Source organism: Chiloscyllium plagiosum, chromosome 1, assembly GCF_004010195.1.
Source record: "Chiloscyllium plagiosum isolate BGI_BamShark_2017 chromosome 1, ASM401019v2, whole genome shotgun sequence".
Classification (NCBI taxonomy): Eukaryota; Metazoa; Chordata; class Chondrichthyes; order Orectolobiformes; family Hemiscylliidae; genus Chiloscyllium; species Chiloscyllium plagiosum.
Window position 1 is genome coordinate 68,919,198 of NC_057710.1, and position 19,503 is coordinate 68,938,700.

The 19,503-nt window shown below is 39.4% G+C and overlaps 1 protein-coding gene and 1 long non-coding RNA gene across 2 annotated transcripts in view; one reads left to right on the forward strand and one right to left on the reverse strand.

The window, feature by feature from the left end:
* Positions 1-19,503, forward strand: part of mtrex (Mtr4 exosome RNA helicase) — a 60,600-nt gene that overhangs the window by 5,990 nt on the left and 35,107 nt on the right. Inside the window, exons 2-8 of the mRNA XM_043688694.1 lie at positions 4,700-4,840; positions 6,102-6,168; positions 9,750-9,812; positions 13,522-13,634; positions 14,439-14,613; positions 15,643-15,733; positions 18,923-19,047. Of these exons, the coding sequence (XP_043544629.1) occupies positions 4,700-4,840; positions 6,102-6,168; positions 9,750-9,812; positions 13,522-13,634; positions 14,439-14,613; positions 15,643-15,733; positions 18,923-19,047 (775 nt within the window). The remainder of the gene's footprint in view (positions 1-4,699; positions 4,841-6,101; positions 6,169-9,749; positions 9,813-13,521; positions 13,635-14,438; positions 14,614-15,642; positions 15,734-18,922; positions 19,048-19,503) is intronic.
* On the reverse strand, positions 12,414-16,951 carry LOC122549253. The gene is made up of 3 exons (XR_006311469.1): positions 16,940-16,951; positions 16,697-16,701; positions 12,414-12,497 (listed from the first exon to the last, which is right to left on the reverse strand). It is a non-coding gene; the product is annotated as an uncharacterized LOC122549253 (long non-coding RNA).

Below are 19,503 nucleotides of genomic sequence, written 5' to 3' on the forward strand. Positions count from 1 at the left end.
TGTTCTTTAAAAGTTTCCCAGTCCTCCGTTTTCCCACTCATCTTTGCTATGTTATACTTTTTCTCTTTTGACTTTATATGTTTCTTAACTTCCCTCGTCAGCCACGGCCACCCCTGCCTCCTCATAGGATCTATCTTCCATTTTGGAATGAACTGATCCTGCATCTTCTGCATTATACCCAGAAATATCTGCCATTGTTCCTCCAGTGTAATTCCTGCTAAGGTATTGCACCATTGAACTTTGGCCAGCTCCTCCCTCATAGCTCCATAGTTCCCTTTATTCAACTGAAATATTGTCACTACCGATTGTACCCTCACCCTTTCAAATTGCAGATTTAAGCTTATTGTATTATGGTCACTACTTCCCAATGGCTCCTTCACTTCGAGGTCCCTGATCAATTCTGGTTTGTTGCACAATACCAGATCCAGAATTGCCTTCTCCCTGGTAAGGTCCAGCACCAGCTGTTCTAAGAATCCATCTCTGAGGCACTCCACAAAGTCTCTGTCTTGAGGTCCAATACCATCCTGATTCTCCCGTCTACTTGCATGTTGAAATCCCCCATAACAACTGTAGTAACATCTTTGCGACAGGCCAATTTCAGCTCCTTATTCAACTTACACCCTACATCCATACTATTGTTTGGGGGCTTGTAGATAATTCCCAAGAGGGTCTTTCTACCCTTCGAATTTCTCAGCTCTATCCATACTGACTCTACGTCCCCTGATTCTAGGTCTCTCTGCGCAAGGGACTGAATATCATCCCTTACCAACAGGGCCACCCCACCCCCTCTGCCCATCAGTCTGTCCTTACGATAGCACGTATAGCCTTGAATATTCATTTCCCAGGCCCTGTCCACTTGAAGCCACGTCTCAGTTATCCCCACAATATCGTATCTGCCAATTTCCAAAAGAACCTCAAACTCATCCATCTTATTTCTAATACTTTGTGCATACATGTATAGTATTTTTAATTTGTTACTTACCTCACCCTTCCCATCGACTCCTATTTCACTCAACCTTACAGCATGATCCCTTTTTGAGTTTTCTGCTTTATTGATACCGTTGTCTTTCTTGACTTCCCTTGTTCTAACTTTCCCTTCAATTTCCTTCTTAAACTTCCAGTTTGTCCCCTCCCCCCATTATTTAGTTTAATCGCAGCTGTGTTGCAGTAGCAAACCTGCCTGCCAGAATGCTAGTCCCTAACCTATTAAGGTGCAAACCGTCTCTTTTGTTTAATTTATGCTTACTACAAAACATATCCCAGTGATCCAAGAATTTAAATCCTTGCTTCCTGCACCAGTTCCAAGCCACACATTCAAGTCCATTATCTACCTGTTCTTGGCCTCTCCAGCCCGAGGAACGGGAAGCAAACCGGAGATAACCATTCTGGACATCCTGCTTTTCAGCCTTCTTCCTAGTTCTCAGTCCAGCTGTAGTATGTTCCTCCTCTTCTTCCCGACATCATTTGTGCCGACATGTTCTCTTGATCAGTTTCTTCAGCTCATTTAAAGTTGTTGAAATTTTGTTTTGTTGTTTGCTGGATAGCTACATGTGATTTCCAACTCATATTACAAGGGTCTCTGAGAAAGGCAGTTACCAAACAGCAAGATGGCCCGGATGAAAGTTTGCCCACTGAGCTCGAAGGTTTGTTTTTAGACGTTTCATCACCATAGTAGGTAACATCATCGGTGAGCCTCCAGTGAAGGGCTGGTGTTATATCCCACTTTCTATTTGTGTTTCAGTTTGCTTGGGTTGGTGATGTCATCTCCTTCCAGCTCAGTGAGCAAACTTTCATCCAGAACTTCAACCTGAGCTACAAATCTCCTCAAAACTCGCTAGCAAACTGCCCTTGTCAGTATTTTGTTCTCTTAAAGAGATTTTGCTGATGCTGAGTGTGATAGGTAAAACCAGTCTTCACATTTGATATTGATCAGGTGTGAGTACCACTGCGGCATTAGACTCATTGAAAACAGCGGGGTTAATTTCCAGTGAAGCGCAGAGTCAGTTTTGTTAGACCGAGCCTCAACCATATCTTTTCTTTAAATAGCTTTTTTCTTTGGTGCTATTTCTTGTCGTGTATTCTCTGTAGATGTTTTGTAAAATGGAACTCTCTATCGCTGTGGTGTATCTATTCTTCACTGTATCGTCTTTTAGAGTAATAGACATGTACTGTACAGAAACAGACCCTTCAGTGCAACTCGTTCATTACTGTGTAAAATCATTGTTAATTCAGCAAGAAGTTTTGTTGCGACTGGATCGTGTGCCAACCAATATTTTCCTGTCATCATAACTTTCTCTTTACTGGTTCATGGGATGTGGGCATTTCTGGCTGAGCCAGCATTTATTGACTGTTGTTAATTGTCCCGAGGAAGGTGGTTGTGAGCTGCTGCCTTGAGTCACTGCCCACCTTGAATCAACTTGCAAAAGATTTTCATTGTTATTCATTCATGAGGTATGAGCCTTTTGGTTCATCCCTAAATGTTTTCTTTAACAAGTATGTAGTGGAGGTAAATCCACTATGCAATTAGAAAGGGAGTTCCAGGCAATATTCCCCCTAATTTTTCCATTTACTACATGGATTTCACAGGTCTCTGCATAGAAGCTCATGCAAGCCATGGGCTTCACATTTATTGTACATCCATAGTTGCTGTTGAGAAGTTGGTGGTGAACTGCAGTGTTAGGACAGCCACAATGCTGTTAGGGAAGGAGTGCCAGGATTTTGACCTAGCAACACTGAAGGAATGATGTTGTATTTGCAAGTCAGATTGGTGAGTGACTTGGAGGGAACAGTGCAGGTATTGATGTTCCAGTGTATCTGTCCTTCCAGATGATAGCGGTCATGGATTTGTAAGATGCTGGCAAAGGAACCATGGTGAATGACTGCTGTACATATTGTAAGTAGTACATTCTGCAGCTCCTGAGTCTCAGTGATGGTGAATTAATGTTTGAGTGTATTGGTGAACAAGTGAGCTGCTTTGACCTTATTGGGAGTCAAGCTTCTGTGTGTTTTTGGAGCTGCTCTCATAGAGTCATAGAAATGTACAGCACAGAAACAGATCCTTTGGTCCAACTTGTCCATGCCAACCAGATATCTTAAGTTAATCTAGTCGCATTTGCCAGCACTTGGTCCATATCCCTTTAAACTCTTCCTATTCATATACCCATTCAGATGCCTTTTAACTGTTGTAATTGTACCAGCCTCCACCACTTCCTCTGGCAGCTCATTTCATACACACAGCATCCTTTGCGTGAAAAGGTTGCCCTTTAGGTCCGTTTTAAATCTTTCTCCTCTCACTTTAAACCTATGCCCTCCAGTTTTGGATTCCCCCACCCCAGGGAAAAGACCTTGTGTATTTACCCTGTTGATGCCCCTCATGATTTTGTAAACCTCTTAAGTTGATTTTCCTTCTTGGTGATTCCGTCACCACCTGCCACAGACCCAGTCTAGCAGGTATGTCCTTTAGGACACAACCAGCTCGATCAGTAATACTGCTGCCGAGCCACTCTTGGTAGTGGACACTTAAATCCCCCACCTAGATTACATTTTGCACCAGCCTGAGTTCAAGTCCCACCTTCGCCTGTGGTGTGTAAAACCATCTCTGAACAAGTTGTTAAGAAAATATCTAGCATCTAGGTTATATTTCACCCAGACCTAGTAACTTGCCTGTTTATAAAATCAATATTTCCTCTCTCACTATCAAATATCTTGCAATCATCCTCAACTGCAATGTCTGCATCATCCCACTTTATTATGAAGGCAGAGGCAAAGTGCTCATGAAGAACTACATCTACCTCTTTGAAGTCTGAAAACCGTTCACCTTTTTGGTCTAATCTGCTGCACTCTCTCTTTTAGTATTTTCTAGCTCTTCATATATTTATAAGATACTTTGTGTTTTCCCTGAGTTTATTTGCCATTGGTATTTCATGCCTTCTGTTTGATTTCATGATTTACTTTTCAACTTCATTCCTGCACTTTATACGCATTCGTGGGGTGGGCGGGGAACGAGTAGTGGGGTTGGGGGATGCGGCAGTGTGCTGCTGCCTAGTATTCTGCACGGGGAGTGGACATAGTAAGTGCTCATTCTGTCCATCCTATTGAAGTGAAGCAACAGCGGGGAGAGGCTTCAGCAATGCTGCAGGTCGCATACACATAAGTCTGTGTCTGCTCAGAAACAAACCCTGAGACGGAGAGAGGGAGCAACGCAGGCAGAGCGACAAAGAAAAGAAACTTCAGAAAACTCCAGAGCCCCAGAGCAGAGGCATTGAATCAGTTATCCAAATAATCAATTAACTGAATGAAATATTGCCCGCCCATCTCCCTCGGATAATTGAGATTTCTCTGTAATTCTTTTTGTGTTTGCCTTCTCTTAACATGATTTGTATTGTATTATAGTTTATGTAATTAGGAGGAATAATAAAATTGAACTAGGATTAGCCATTATTCTTTCTTCACTTTGTTGAAGACTTTGTATTTAATTGAAAGGTGTATTGTGAACCTTGTATACTTTATGGGTCAAATGCCAAGTATTGTAATTTTGTCCGGGAGATTATTGGAATTTTGTTTTGTTCATCTTAAAACTTGTTGTTCAAATTGGCTTATATGTGTCCAGGAAATCATACAGTTAACTTTTAAAGATTACCAACAGTACAACCAAATTACCTTTAAAATGTTGGTGAAGTTTTTAATTTATCTTCTGCAGGAAGGCCTTTGCTGGAGGTGCTCAAGGAGCTAATGCAGTTTCTTCAGTGAAGAACAAGCGCGAAGTTGAGACAGATAATCCAGATGATGCATTCTTTGGAAAAAAACCAAAACTTGAAGCTGTGTCCACCGAGGAAATTAAGTAATATTTTAAAAAATTTAAAATATGCCGAAAGAAAACTTGTGTGATGTCTGTAGTTAATGCAAAATATTGGAAGTTATAACTGTCACTTGCTATCTCAGTGTCTGATTGTGAACCATGCTTAGCTTGCTTAGTTAACAACATTGAACCAGTAATCCAGAACACTAAGTTAATGTTCTGGGGAGAGGAGTTCAAATCCCATCATGGCAGATGGTGAAATTTGAATTCAATAAAAACCTAGAGTGAAAATAAATCTGTCCTCATGATGACCATCAATGTCATCATTGTCGATTGTTGTAACACCTCATCTGATTAAGTCATATTTAAATTTGATATCCTTACTGGTCTACTGTATACATAATTAGGTACTGAGAACAGGAATAGGCCATTCAGCCCTTGATCCTGTTCTGCCGTGCAGTGAGATCGTGGCTGATCTATGGCTTAACGCCGTATACCTCCCTTTGGCCTGTGTCTCTTAATACCTTTGTTTATCAATTATCTGTCTCAGATTTAAAATTAACAACTGATCCATCTTTTTGTGGAAGAGAGTTCCAAACATTTGCCATTCTTTGTATGTAGAAGTGCTTCCTAACATCTTTCTTGAATGGTCTGGTCCTAATTCTGGATCCCTACCATTGGAAATAATTTCTCATTATCCACTCTGTTTTTCCTGTTAATATCTTGAAGACTTTGATCATATTTTATTTTTAACCTTCCACTAATGCTAGAGTCAACAGGCCTAATTCATTAATTTCTCCTCATAACTTAATCCCTGATGTCCGAGTTTCAGAACCACATTAAGGTGGGTGAATCTTAACTTCCCTCTGGGCAATTACGGATGGGCAGTAAGTCCTGCCTTGCCAGTAGTGTTCATATTCCATGAATACATTTTTTAAAAGTCACTTTTGTTTTCCTGTGAATACTGAAATGTGTTTGCCCCATGATTATTTAGCAACCTTTTGTTTCTGCTAAGTGATAAACTTCTGCCACACATTATTCATAATTTAGCATATGAATAGAAAAATTAAGTTGCTATGTGTTATGGGACAAATTTAGCTAGGACCGGAAAACCTGTTTTCATAAGGCTTCTGAACAGAATTCAGAGTTGTTGGTTATGTGCAGTAACGGAGTTAACATGTCTAATGGCTTGTTTTAAAGTTGTGCTGGTTCATCATTGGTGCATTAGTATTGAAATCTCATGTTCTGACAGTTAATTGTAACATTTAGGAGCAGCATGCCTTTTAACGTTTTGGTAATTTAGTCTTGCAGACTTGATGCCTAAGGTGAAGGTGGAACAAGTTGATACAGTCGAAGGCTGTAACCATGAAGTGAGTGCCTCACTTAAAATATTTTTCTTTGTTTTCTACCTTTCAGTATTGATTCATCGATTAAATCAATTTTAAAACCATCAGTTTTAATGTGTAATACTTTTGAATTGCATGCGCGGCCACCTATGTACATCAGTAAAAGTCTAGTTGTAATGTTGCACATTGTGCACTTTGTAATGCCAGGCACCATTCCTTGTCTGAGAAAGTACAAGACTGCAATCACCCTTCAGTTGAAATTGAATTATGTTGCTTGCCTTGCATTCCACCCTAGTCAAGAAAACAATATAAAACATCAGTACATTGCAGGCTTGATTGATACATAAACATAGATGCCTAAAATGACGAGCGTGTTGAACTTGTTCTCAACTTGCATCAAGGTACTGGACTATATTTTATATGTACTGAGTTCTGAATGCATTTTGTATATTAAGGTTTATGTTTTCACATTGCATTGTCTTTCTGTACTAATTACGATATTTTTGTAAAAAATGATGCTTATAAAATAATACACTTCGCTTAAAACAACTCGGATGAGTTAAAGAAGTATCTTTGAATTGAGACGGCACAGGGATCTCAGAACAGAATTTGAGTGTACAGTGCTGTTACTACTAAGGGGAAAGAAGTCAAAGCATAAAGTTTAGAATTGGATTTGTTGAATTGGGCATGTTTCGTTGGAGGAAGTTTCAAAATATGGAGTGGTGAGGCCACAAATTACATTAAAAGGAAAATGCTATATTTACAGTATTTCTTTGATTGCAGCCCCTTTAATGTGAGAAATGCTTCTTTGTAGAAACATGTGAGCAACAGTAGGCTATTCAGTCCATCACTCCTGTTCTGCCATTTAACATGATGGGGTCTGATATCTTTTAGCACTACGCTGCCAATCTCTCCCCACACCCTTAACACCTTTAAGCTTTGAGAAACCTGTCTATTTGTTCATTAAACTAGTTGGCCTGTTTGACCAAAGTCTGCACTAATACTGTTTTTGCTGTCCTTTTATTCTAAGGATTATGGAGAGTTTTTAGTTGACCTAATCAACTCAGGAGGTCATGATGATCATTTTGGAGTATTACACTTCACATCAGAAAGCCCCTGTAGGGCTCCACAGAAAAAAAGCTCCAGGTACATACTTGGAAACACACACATACTCATACAAAACTTGTCCATGTATAGTAGGTATATTCAGTGACTTGGCCTCCACAGCCTTCTGTCTTCACATTTCCCAGGTTCACTACCCTCTAGATGAAAACCATTTCTCACCATCTGTGTCCAAACTGACCAATTCTGAGACTGTGATCATCAAGCCAGGGAAAGTATAATCATTTCATCCAATCTATCACCTCTTTTAGAGTTTTATGTTTCAATAACCCCGCCCCCACCCAAATTCATCTAAGCCCAAACTGTCCTCATGGGAGAAATACACAGCCTGACGCGGAGAAGATCTTTCCACTAGTAGGAGAGACTCAGACCTGAAGGCGCTGCCACTGACTGAAGTGCTGTTTGCAGGGCCAGTGTGGACTTGATGAGCCAAATAGCCTGCTTCCACACTTTAGGGATTCTTTGATTTTGTGACATTTGTCACCCTCCAATATTCTAAGGCTGTTCAGAATCTACAGAATTTTGGAAGATGACGGCCAATGCATCTACTATTTCCAGGACTACCTTCTTAGTACTCTGGGATGTAGATGATCATGATCTGAGGAATTATCAACTTCAGACTTATTAATACCCTATAGCCTTTTTAAACAAATACTAATTTCCTTCAATTCCCCCTTCCCAATTTGCCCTTGCTTTGTTTCCCTTTCTGGGAAGTTATTTGTGTCTTCTGTGAAATCAGGCTAAAGTTGTATATTTGCTCTGCCATTTCCCTGTTTTTTATTTATCAAGTCTCCTGGCTTAGATAGGAGCTTACATTTGTCTGCATTAATTTTTCATTTAACAAAAGCTCATTTAGCCTGTTTTTATATTCCTTATTAGTTTATTCTTATCCTGCATTTTTCTCCCTCTTAATCCTCTGTTGCTGAATTCTAAACTGCTCCCAGTCCTCAAACTACGTTTTCTACTAACTTTGTATAACTCCTTTTTGGATCTAATATTGTCCTTAATTTGTTTTGTTAGCTGTGCTTGGACCACCTTTCCTGTTGTTGTTGCCTGAAAGGAATGGTTGCAGTATATGCATTCATTCCTTAAATATGAGCCATTGCTTATCCACTGTTACTCCTTTACAATAAAGTTACCCAGTCTACTGCAGCCAACTCAGCCCTCATCCCTTTGTAGTTTCCTTTGTTTAGATTGATGTGGCAAAACTGTTTTTTTCTTATGGTACTCCTGTCTTTAGTCGAACTTATCAAGCTGCTGTCAGCTTGATGATTGCAGAACAGCATGATATCAGTTTTCTACTACATTTGCCAAGAAAAATTCAAACCAACATATCAGGGCTGTATCTTGGTAAGAACCTTAGAGTGGGGCAAAAATATATTGTACAATTTAAATGTAAGTCAGATTGGGGCATCTGGTCGGCATGGACAAGAAAGGACTGAAGGTTCTGTTTCCATACTATATGACTGTTGAGAAGGTGCCAGAGGAACCAGGTGGTGTGGAAAGTGGAGAGGATAAACTAAAGTGACATTCAATGTTGAAGTTTCATAGAATTAGAATTAGAATTAGGTTTATTTTCACATCTATTTAAATACAGGGATACATGAGTACAACGAAAAGTGTACAGAGTTGCCATTTCCGGATTCATCTTAGATACAAAAATTCCTAGGGTAGAAAAATAAGAAAAAGGCAGAAGTTCAGCATTACAATCTTTCCAAAGAATGGAGTCCACACTGTGCTTTCTCATAGTTCTGGGCAGGGCTGATGATGACAAGTATGGTGGGAGTGGGGACTTGAGTAAGTAAGACTTCTGTCAAAGTTTTCTGAAAAAGCCAGGATCTATCTCCAAATGCATTAAAAATAAGGCTGTTTTGCCTTGGGATATAGGCTGAGGTGGTGTATGTAATTGATCTTGAACTAATGAAAATTGGTTTGTGGTGGAGGTGAGTAGCGACCTTGATGCTGGTCTGACAATGGGGATAGAGTTTGCGTGCAAATAATCAAGGTTAAGTAGAAGTGCAATTCCAGAAATAAAAGCTGTGATGCCAGGCATAGTTCAAGATACATTTGTGAAATTTCTGTAGATTAGGGAACTACATGAGGTTTGCTGAGTGCTGAAAAGTGAGTAGCGAGTCACTACATGAGGTTTGCTGAGTGCTGAAAAGTGAGTAGGGAGTCACTTGGTGCTGGAAGCAACAAAGCCAAGGTCATTAAACAATGGAGCAGAATGGAGTTGACTAGAATAACCATGTGAAAACTTCCCAAAGCACAAACATAAGGACTAGGGGGCAATCAGTAATCATTTACATTTGAGAATAATAGTTTTTGACTACTTAGAAGGAATTGTGTTACTTTGGAGCTATATGTTAAACATGTCATTTCACTTCTGTCTGTTAGGACCTGAATTATGTTTGTACTTATTGCAAGATGGACAGATTGTTTCGTCTGTGTCACTTCTAATAACAACACTTGCTTAATTATAGGTGGCCATTCCATTGTCAGATGAATATCAGCAACTAAAACCTCGTATTGGAAAAGCAGCCAAGGTACAGTCCATTTGCATTTTCTACATGGTTCATCTTCTGTTTGTCTTCATGTGTTCTGCCAATAGCAATAAGTATTTGTGCTACTGTCAATGGAAATTGCTGGAGAAACATGGTAGGCTTGGGAACATCTGTGGAGAGAAAACCAAGTTAATATTTCGAGGTCTGGTGACCTTTCTTCCTGAAAGTGTTATTTAAATAGTGATAACTTAGGAAAAGTCAATATACAAAGGGATCTGAGTTTTCTTTTACACTGGTCACTGAATGCAAGGAGGTGCAGCTAACAGTTCGGAAAACAAATGGTGCATTGGCCTTTATTGCAAGAGGGTTTGATTACAAGAACAATGAAGTCTTGCTGTAGCACTACTTGCCACAGAAGATGTTCAGTGAATGTTCACTGAGTTGATTCCTGTGTTGGTTGATTTGTCATATGAGAAGAGATTGTCTCCCCAGACCTGTATTCACTGGAGTTGAATGAGGGGGGATCTGATTGAAACAAACAAAGTTCTGACATGACTGGACAGACTGGATGCATGGATAACATTTCCCCTGGCCATGAGTGAGTCTAGAACCAGCAGTCATGGTCTTAAGTTAAGGGTAGATCATTTCGAACTTAGGTGATGAGGAGAAATCTCTTCATTCAGAGAGTTGTGACTGTGTAGAATTCTCTACAACATAATTTGGAAGAGACCAAGTTCCAGAATATATTTCAGACAGAATTCGATTTCTCGACGCTAAGGACATTAAGAGGCATGGGGAGTGGAAGTGTGATTATGGCATTGAGATCTCCAGAGAATCAGCCACAATCATCTTGAATGCTGGAGCCAGCTTGATGAGTTCAATAGCCTCTTCCTTTTTTTTATATCTGATATTGAAGCATAAGGATTTGGTGCCCTCAATGTGTTAACTCAATCTTCGGCATTGGTTCAGTTTCGAGCACAGAAATTCATGCAAACATTGGGCTCGTTGCTTTGGTAAGATGGCGGGGTCAAATTGTAAAGCTCTGTTTTGACTGGACTTAATGAAGACCAGTTTAATCATGTTTCTTGTTGAAATTTTCTGCTTGGGCGCTCTCTCATATGTTCGAATAAACATAGTGTTTTGGGGAGTTATTGCAAACACAGGCAAAGAAAGAACTTTGCGTTTGTTCCTAAAATACCAAATAGAAGACTCAATAGCACAAGAAAGTTTTATTCAAGACTATGGTCATGGCTTTGTCAATACATTGCACCCATACCAGACACAATAGGTATATAATTTCACATTAATATGTGGTTGCAATTACACAACTAACCGTAAAAGTCCATCATTTTAATACTAACTGCAATAGTTAATATTGGCCACAGGATGGTGCTTTAACAATACATTTCCGAGAGTGCCAGAGAAATTGTGTTGAAGGTACATTCTGCTCTCTCTGGCCTGGTAGCACCATCACTCCTTTGCATTCAGTGGCATCACCATTTCTGAATTCTCACTCTTATCATACTAGGGGTTGTTATTGACCAGAAACTGAACTGGACCAACCATATACATACTGTGGCAGCAATAGCATGTCAGAGATTGGAAATTCTGATTGCCAAAGCCTGCCCCCTATCTTCACGTAATGAGTGTGATGAAATACTATTCACTTGACTGGGTGAGTGCAGCTTCAGCAACACTTGTCAATGTACCTGCACCAAATAGACTGTTAACATTTAGCAATAAGTGCTGGCCTAACCAGCATCTTCTACATCCAGTGAATGATTTTTTTTGTAAAAATTGATGTTTCCGAGCACCCTCATCTGGATATTGGCTTCCACGTTTTTCAATGTCTCAAAGTTTAGTTGCTTTTGTAGCACTTCATTTGCGGAGAGGCTCTTTGAGACAACCTGGAGATAGGAATGACCCTGAATAAATGCAGATTGATTTCTCAGTTTCCATGTCCACTTCCTGTTGACAACTCTTGACTTCTAATATCATGTATTTATCACACCATTTGCATGAATGTTTTCTTAAAGATACTTGTGAAAGCACAAATAGTACAGGATTTGCCACTGTGATGTCAGTTATTGCACAGTCAGGAACATCTAGAAGATGTTTCTGCCCTGATTGTCTCATATATTGTATCTACTGAAAGAGACTTGTCTCAGCAGGTAAATTTGCTTAATGTTTGGATTTGTCATTCACTGCTTTTAGTTCTTAATTTTGTTTGGTGTGTCTTCAGAAGAATTTGGCTCGCTCCACAATTATAGTGCTACAACAAATGAACAAGGCACCTCTTATTGAGCCTCTCAGACCTTCTCTGACATTTAATTAAATCATGACTGAAATGATTGTGAGGTTAAATCCACACTCTTGCCTACCCGTTAATAATCTTTCATCCTCTACCTTAACAAGAATCTGTCCACTTCTGGCTGAACATTGACATTTTGCGCTCGAAAAAAAAAATAAGGAAGCAGAAAAATCCTGTGAATGAGCAACAGATTCATCAGAACCTACCTATTTCAAATGAATTTGGGCTGCTGGAACGTGTGCATTTTCGGCTTTTATCTGTTTGTTTGGATTGGCAATTTTCTTATTTGCCTAGTTTGTTTTAAAGAAGCAGTTTCTCTCATAACTCTGTTTCTCTGTCAGTGATGAAGTCTTGCTACCTTTTTAAGAGCCTGGTTTTGCAGACATCCAGGAGCACGTGTAGTTTGAGCAAAATCTCTGAAATAAGTTGTAGTGAAGAACAATAAAAATCTAGCAAACCCTTCATGGAAAAAAAAACTTTTAAAAACAAGTGAAGAGAGAAAGCATCAGTTGAATCAGAATTTATATTGTATTTTAAAAATCGGCTTCGACATTTGCACAAGCATATGTATATGTGTGTTTTTCTTACAAATGTCAGGCGCATGGAATTTCTCACCTAATGTTTAATTCAATAGATGCTGTCTTTCAGGAAAAGATTTCCAGAAAAAATATTCTCAGAAAAAATATTGACCTCATATCTGTTTTAAAATTGGAAACCCCTGATTTTTCAACATTGATGCATTGTTCTAGATTTCCCCAAAAGAAGAAACATTTTTTTCACCTTTCAGTATTTTATATTTTTCAGTCAAGTCGCTTCTTAATCCTCTAAATTCGAGAGAGTACAAGCCTTTCCTGTTCATTTTTTTCTCATAAGACAACTTGCTGATTCAAGGTACTGGTCTGGTAAAGCTTCTCTGAGCAATTTCCTGTACAGTTCCCTTTACTTCAGTAAGGTGATCCTGATTATACACAGTCCTGCAGATATGGCCTCACCAGTGTCGTCTACAACTGAAGCAACACATCCCTACTTTTTGCTCCATTCCTCGTATAATAAATTAAAAGAATCAATTTGTGCTGATTCTATGGTTTTTTTTTTAGCCTTTTGCACATCTTCGACTAAGACATCCAGATCTTTTGCATCTCAAAGCTCAGCAATTTCTCTCCATTCAGATAATATACTTCATTTTTGTCCTTTCTGGCAAAATGGACAATGACCAACCTAACCCTTCATTCCCTAACCATCAGTCAGTCATGATCTTTTTCTCCACCATCACTGTTCATCAAGTAAGCCACATGTTCATTTCTGCCAGTCACTAATTATCATATGAAATTGATGTGCAGTATTATCTAAAAATAAAGATTAATGTATGGCCTTGGTCAATATCAGAAAATAACCACAAAGTTATCATTATTGCTTCTAATTAATTCTTTTTACTTACAGGAATACCCTTTTATTCTTGATGCTTTTCAAAGAGAGGCCATTGCTTGCATTGATAACAATCAGTCTGTACTGGTGTCTGCACATACATCAGCTGGAAAAACTGTGTGCGCTGAGTAAGTGCTCATTCCAATTTTACTTGAATTTTTTGTGGTCCAGATTCAAAGTCCTGGGTACTTATTTATTTCTTTTACTCATCTATGCTGTATCTCTCGTGGTGTGCAGGGATTTGGGGAAAAAGCAGGAGATCGGGATAAGCTAATAGAACTGATGTAGGCATGAAGGGCTGAATGGCCTCCTTTAGTGTCATAACGATTCTGAGATGGTCAACTGAATGTGCATCCACCAATGGTTCCGCTGCTTCAGTCATACTGTCATGATCATGAACAGTGCAATCGATGCAGTCTTTGTAAGCAGAGAAAGAAATTTGCTGTGCCTGGCTGCAAATCTTCAGTTGCCTACTTCAAAAAGCATTGGCAGAATTTTGCATAAAAATGGAAGAAATTGCAACGCAGGCTACCATTCAGTAAGACTGTGGGTGATCTTAGACTTTAATTCTACTCTCCCTAAGAACTCTGTATCCCGAAATCAATTGATTGCTTCCTTGAGTATTTTCAGTGACTGAACATTGACATTTTGCGCTCGAAAAAAAAATAAGGAAGCAGAAAAATCCTGTGAATGAGCAACAGATTCATCAGAACCTACCTATTTCAAATGAATTTGGGCTGCTGGAACGTGTGCATTTTCGGCTTTTATCTGTTTGTTTGGATTGGCAATTTTCTTATTTGCCTAGTTTGTTTTAAAGAAGCAGTTTCTCTCATAACTCTGTTTCTCTGTCAGTGATGAGAATTAAGTGAAGCAGGTGTTACTACTTCAGATTTTTAAGATTAGTTTTAAAATGATATTTTCTTGCTCTGTAGGTATGCAATAGCGCTTGCTTTACGTGATAAGCAAAGAGTTATCTTTACCAGTCCTATCAAAGCATTGAGTAATCAAAAATATCGTGAAATGTATGAAGAATTCCAGGATGTTGGACTAATGACTGGCGATGTCACAATCAATCCAACAGCCTCCTGTCTGGTCATGACAACTGAGGTAAAGTTGATCTGTGCATGACATTTATTTCTGTTTATTATCAAGTGTTAAAGAAAATAACTAGAGCTTTGCAGTCAGAGGCAAAAGTTGATAGATCTTAAAAATGTGTTGCTGGAAAAGCGCAGCAGGTCAGGCAGCATCAAAGGAGCAGGAGAAGGGCTTATGCCCGAAACGTCGATTCTCCTGCTCCTTTGATGCTGCCTGACCTGCTGCACTTTTCTAGCAATACATTTTTAAGCTCTGATCTCCAGCACCTGCAGTCCTCACTTTCCCTCAAAAGTTGATAGATGCCCATTCACATTAATGGGCTTTTGTGTGGAAACTTAGAATTTATACAGCATTTTAGTGCTCTTGCCTTACCATCCATCATTACTTTAAAATCTGGGCCAACATAGAACAGGTGAAGATTTTACCTACCATACCATTGACATATAACTTAATAACATGTACAGCTATGCTGACAAGAATTTTCTATTTTTTGTTTTGTTTGAAAATTAGTGCAAGCTAGTAAAACAATTCCAGTGGATTTTTTGTTTGCAGCAGAATACGCATCCAGTCTCATCAAACATATTGGTTAATTAAATCTGGGTATTGGTATTATGGCTCAGAGTTCATTGTTGGGCTGGGAGTTAATATTTTTGATTTTTAGCACATTGATGTTCTATTCTCAATTCTGATGTTCCATGAACTTTCTGAAATGAGAAATGAAACTTTGATGCTGTTGACTGCTGGCTGTAGAGTAGAACTTTGTTAAGCAATGCAGGTTCCTGTACATCTGATTTCTTTTCACCTTATGCAGAAATGTACTTTCTCGTGACTTGTCTTCAATTGGACCAGGTGAAAGTGCAGACAATACTCTTCATTATTCCTTTAAAAAAGTGCCCAGTTATGTTTTCTGTGGACAAAATTGAGCAAGATTCCTAATTGTTGAAAACTATCAGATGTTGCACTTAAGATATTGTACTATATTCATTACTTACCCAAATTATGACATGTTTTATGTAATTTAAGTCACTTTTATTGTAACAGATTTTGAGAAGCATGTTGTACAGGGGATCTGAGGTAATGAGAGAAGTCGCCTGGGTTATCTTTGATGAAATTCATTACATGAGAGATGCAGGTATGTAGGTAGTTAATAATGTTTAGAAACTAACAATATGCAATTACATTGCAGAGTCACTATACAAAATAGGACTAAATTAAATAGCTCAATCACAAAGGTGATAATCTTTGAATTGCTACCTGAGTCACAAGCTTAATGGTATCTGGTAAATAGGATGAAAATGTTGAATGTGTGACTTAAAAAAATTGGTGTGGGAGAAAGAGGCTTTGATTCATGAGCCACTAGCACCACTGTTAAGGAAAAAGGAAACTGCACAGTTGGGACAAACCTCACTGGGACCTATGGCTCAACTAATAATATCATTAGGGTTTTAAGAGCCCTTTGGTTGGTGGTGGTGGGGTGAGTTCATTAGCAGGTCAGGATTATGGGAAATAATGACCATAGTATGACAGATCGTACAAATATAAGAATGCACCAGCAAATCGGATCGAAACTGGACAGAATGGTGGCTTTTTGCAAGGGAGATGGAGCATAAAGTTTGCAAAGTCTCAGTACAACTTTGCAACCATTTGTTAGACTATGCTGAGAGTACTTTGTGCCTTTTTATATTCCTGTAAGCGGGGGTGGGGGGGGGGGTTGAATATGTTTCATGGGAGACAGTTCAGAGCAGGTTCACTGGGTTGATGTCTACAATGAAAATTTGAGCAAATTGGGCCTACGTTCATTGGCGTTTAAAATTAGAGAAGATTTTAGTAAAGTATGTATAACTCTGAGGAGACTTGACACGGTAGTTGTTGAGACAATGTTTTCATTATGAAAAAATCTAGAGCAAATGCATACAGTTTTAAAAATTGGTCTTTTAGCTAATGAAGGCAAGCATCTTGTTTGCCTTCTTCAGCACCCTGTCTACCTGTACTGACACCTTCAGGGATATATGGACTTGTACATCAAGGTCCCTTAGTTTCTCAGTACTCCCTAGGGACCTTCCTTCTCTTCTTCAACTTTCTAAAATGTACCAACTTGCACTTATAATGTTTAAATTCCACATGCCTTTGCTCTGCTCAGTTTGCCAGCTGATCAGTATCAAATTGTAGCCTGAAACCATCATCTTCACTATCAACAACATCAGCAATTTTCATATTATCTGCAAACTTACCTTGTACCTCCTGCATTCACATCCTAGTCATTACGTACATAGCAAACATCAAGAATACCAAGTCTGATGTATTCCACTGATCACAGGTTTCCAATTAGAAAAGCAACCCTCTGTCATCACCTTTTGCTTCTTATTTGTTAGCCAATTTGGATATGGTTTGCCAATCTGCCTTGGATCCCATGGATTCTTACCTTTTGGGGCAGCCTTTCATATGAGCTGTTGTGAAAGGTCTTACTGAAGTCCACATAAATCACATTAACTGCATTACCTTCATCAATATATTTCTTCACCTTTTCAAAAAATTCCATGACTTCAGTCAGGGATCTCCTTCTAACAAATCCGTGCTGATTATCCCTGATCAATCTCTGTCTTGCCAAGTATTGATTAATATTGTCCTTCAAAATTTCTTCTAATAATTTCCCTCCCAGTGATGTCAGTAATTGGTCTGTAATTACCTGACCTATCCCTGCTGCCTTTCTTGAACAAAGGCACCACGTTAGCTATCCCCCAGTTGCACTTTGCCTATGGCCAGCAAGGCATTAAATGACTCTTCCATGTCCTCAGCAATACACTCCCTTACCTTCCATAGCAGGATGTATCTCATTAGGCCCCGGGGGGTTGATGCCTATTAAGACATCTAATACCTCCTCCTTACTAATCTTAAATGTGTTCTAGAACCACCTTATCCCACCTGATATCCCTGGCTACAATGTCTTTCTTGTCTGCGAATACAGGTGAGATGTATTCATTTAAGACCTCATCCACATCCACTGGCTCCCTTTGGTCTCTAATAGGTCCCACTCTTACCCTGGCAATCCTCTTAGTCTTGATATACTTATAAAAAGTCTTGGTCCCATCTGCCAAAGATATTTTGTGGCCTCTCTTAGCCCTCCTGATATTGATTTTAAACAATCTCCTACACTCTGTATATGCACAGTATCTAACATATGCTTCCTTATTATTTTTTACAAAACTCTTGACATCCAGGGTTCCCTGGATCTGCTGCCCTTATCCTTCACTCTTCAAAAAGCATAATAGCCCTGAATTCTCGCTATAGTACTTCTAAAAGACTCCCATTTTCCACTAAACTCACCTACAAGTAACTGATCCCAGCCTAAGTTTGATGGATCCTGTCTAATGATATTGAAATTGACCTTCCCCCAGTTTAGACATTTAATTTCTGCACTTTCCTTTTCCCTTTCCATCATGACTTTGAAACTTAGAGTAATGGTTACTATACCCAAAATGCTCATCCATTGAAATTTCAACTGACTGACCAGCTTAATTCCCTGGGATTAGGTCTAGCACTGCCCCATCTAGATTTAGATTTTAGATTACTTACAGTGTGGAAACAGGCCCTTTGGCCCAAAAGGTCCACACCGACCCTCCGAAAAGCAATCCACCCATACCCATTCCCCTACATTTACCCCTTCACCTAACACTACGGGCAATTTAGCATGGCCAATTCACCTAACCTGCACACCTAACCTGGGAGGAAACCAGAGCACCCGGAGGAAACCCATGCAGACACTTGGAGAATGTGCAAACTCCACACAGAGAGTTGCCAGATGCGTGAATTGAACCCGGGTCTCTGGCACTGTGAGGCAGCAGTGCTAATGACTGTGCCACCGTGCCGCCCATCTCCAGTAGGACTATTTACATACAGGCAGGAAAAGCTCTCCTGGATGCACTTTAAAAATTCTATCCCATCTGGCCCTTTCACAGTAAGGTAATCCCAATTAATGTTCAGAAAGTTGAGCTATCACCCCTATTTCTGTCAACCTTTCTATGATTTGCATATATCTCTGCCTCTCTATCTCTCTCTGACTGCTTGGTTTTATTATCAAAATTAATGAAGGTTTAAAGAACACTACTTGTTTTATGGTCGTTTAGTGCAGACAGATATTTCAGTTAGAACTCATAACACAAGGAACAGTTTTGGATCTATTCAAAGACTGTATAAATGGAGAACTATTTTGCAGCTGAGTTAATTCTATCATTTTACTCATTGTACCAAAATGCTAGATCGCGCACTGTTCAGCAGTTTCCATGGGAAAGTAAAATTTAAATTTCTTCCATTTTATTTTCAGAACGTGGTGTTGTTTGGGAGGAAACAATTATTCTTCTCCCAGACAATGTACATTATGTGTTCCTTTCTGCAACTATTCCCAATGCACGACAATTTGCTGAATGGATCTGCCACCTTCACAAGCAGGTAATTAACCTAAAATGTAGACGTGAAAAACTGGAGATCTCGTAATGTTAGTAATTGGGTCGGGTTGTGGTGGTGGGGTGGGGAGGGGGGGGAGGCTTTGTAGGAGTTTTACCAACTGACATTGAAAAGACAGTGATATATTTCCAAGTCAGCATGGTGAGTGCTTTGGATGAGAACTTACAAGTGATGGTAGATAGTATGCACTACTGCTCAGTGTTCCCACTAATGTTACCTGCTACGTGAGCCTCTAAAGCCAGTGTACAATAGTAACTTCTGCAATTGGAAGTCAGTACAATGATTGGCATCCTGGTAGCAGTTAGCTTGCACAGCCATGCATCCTAGAGGCAATGTTGCTCCTGTTAATGAGCTGGTGAGGAAGTGAATGTTTACGGATATGGTGCCAATTAAGTGAATGCTTTATTCTTGAGTATTGCTGGAGCTGCATTCATCGAGGCA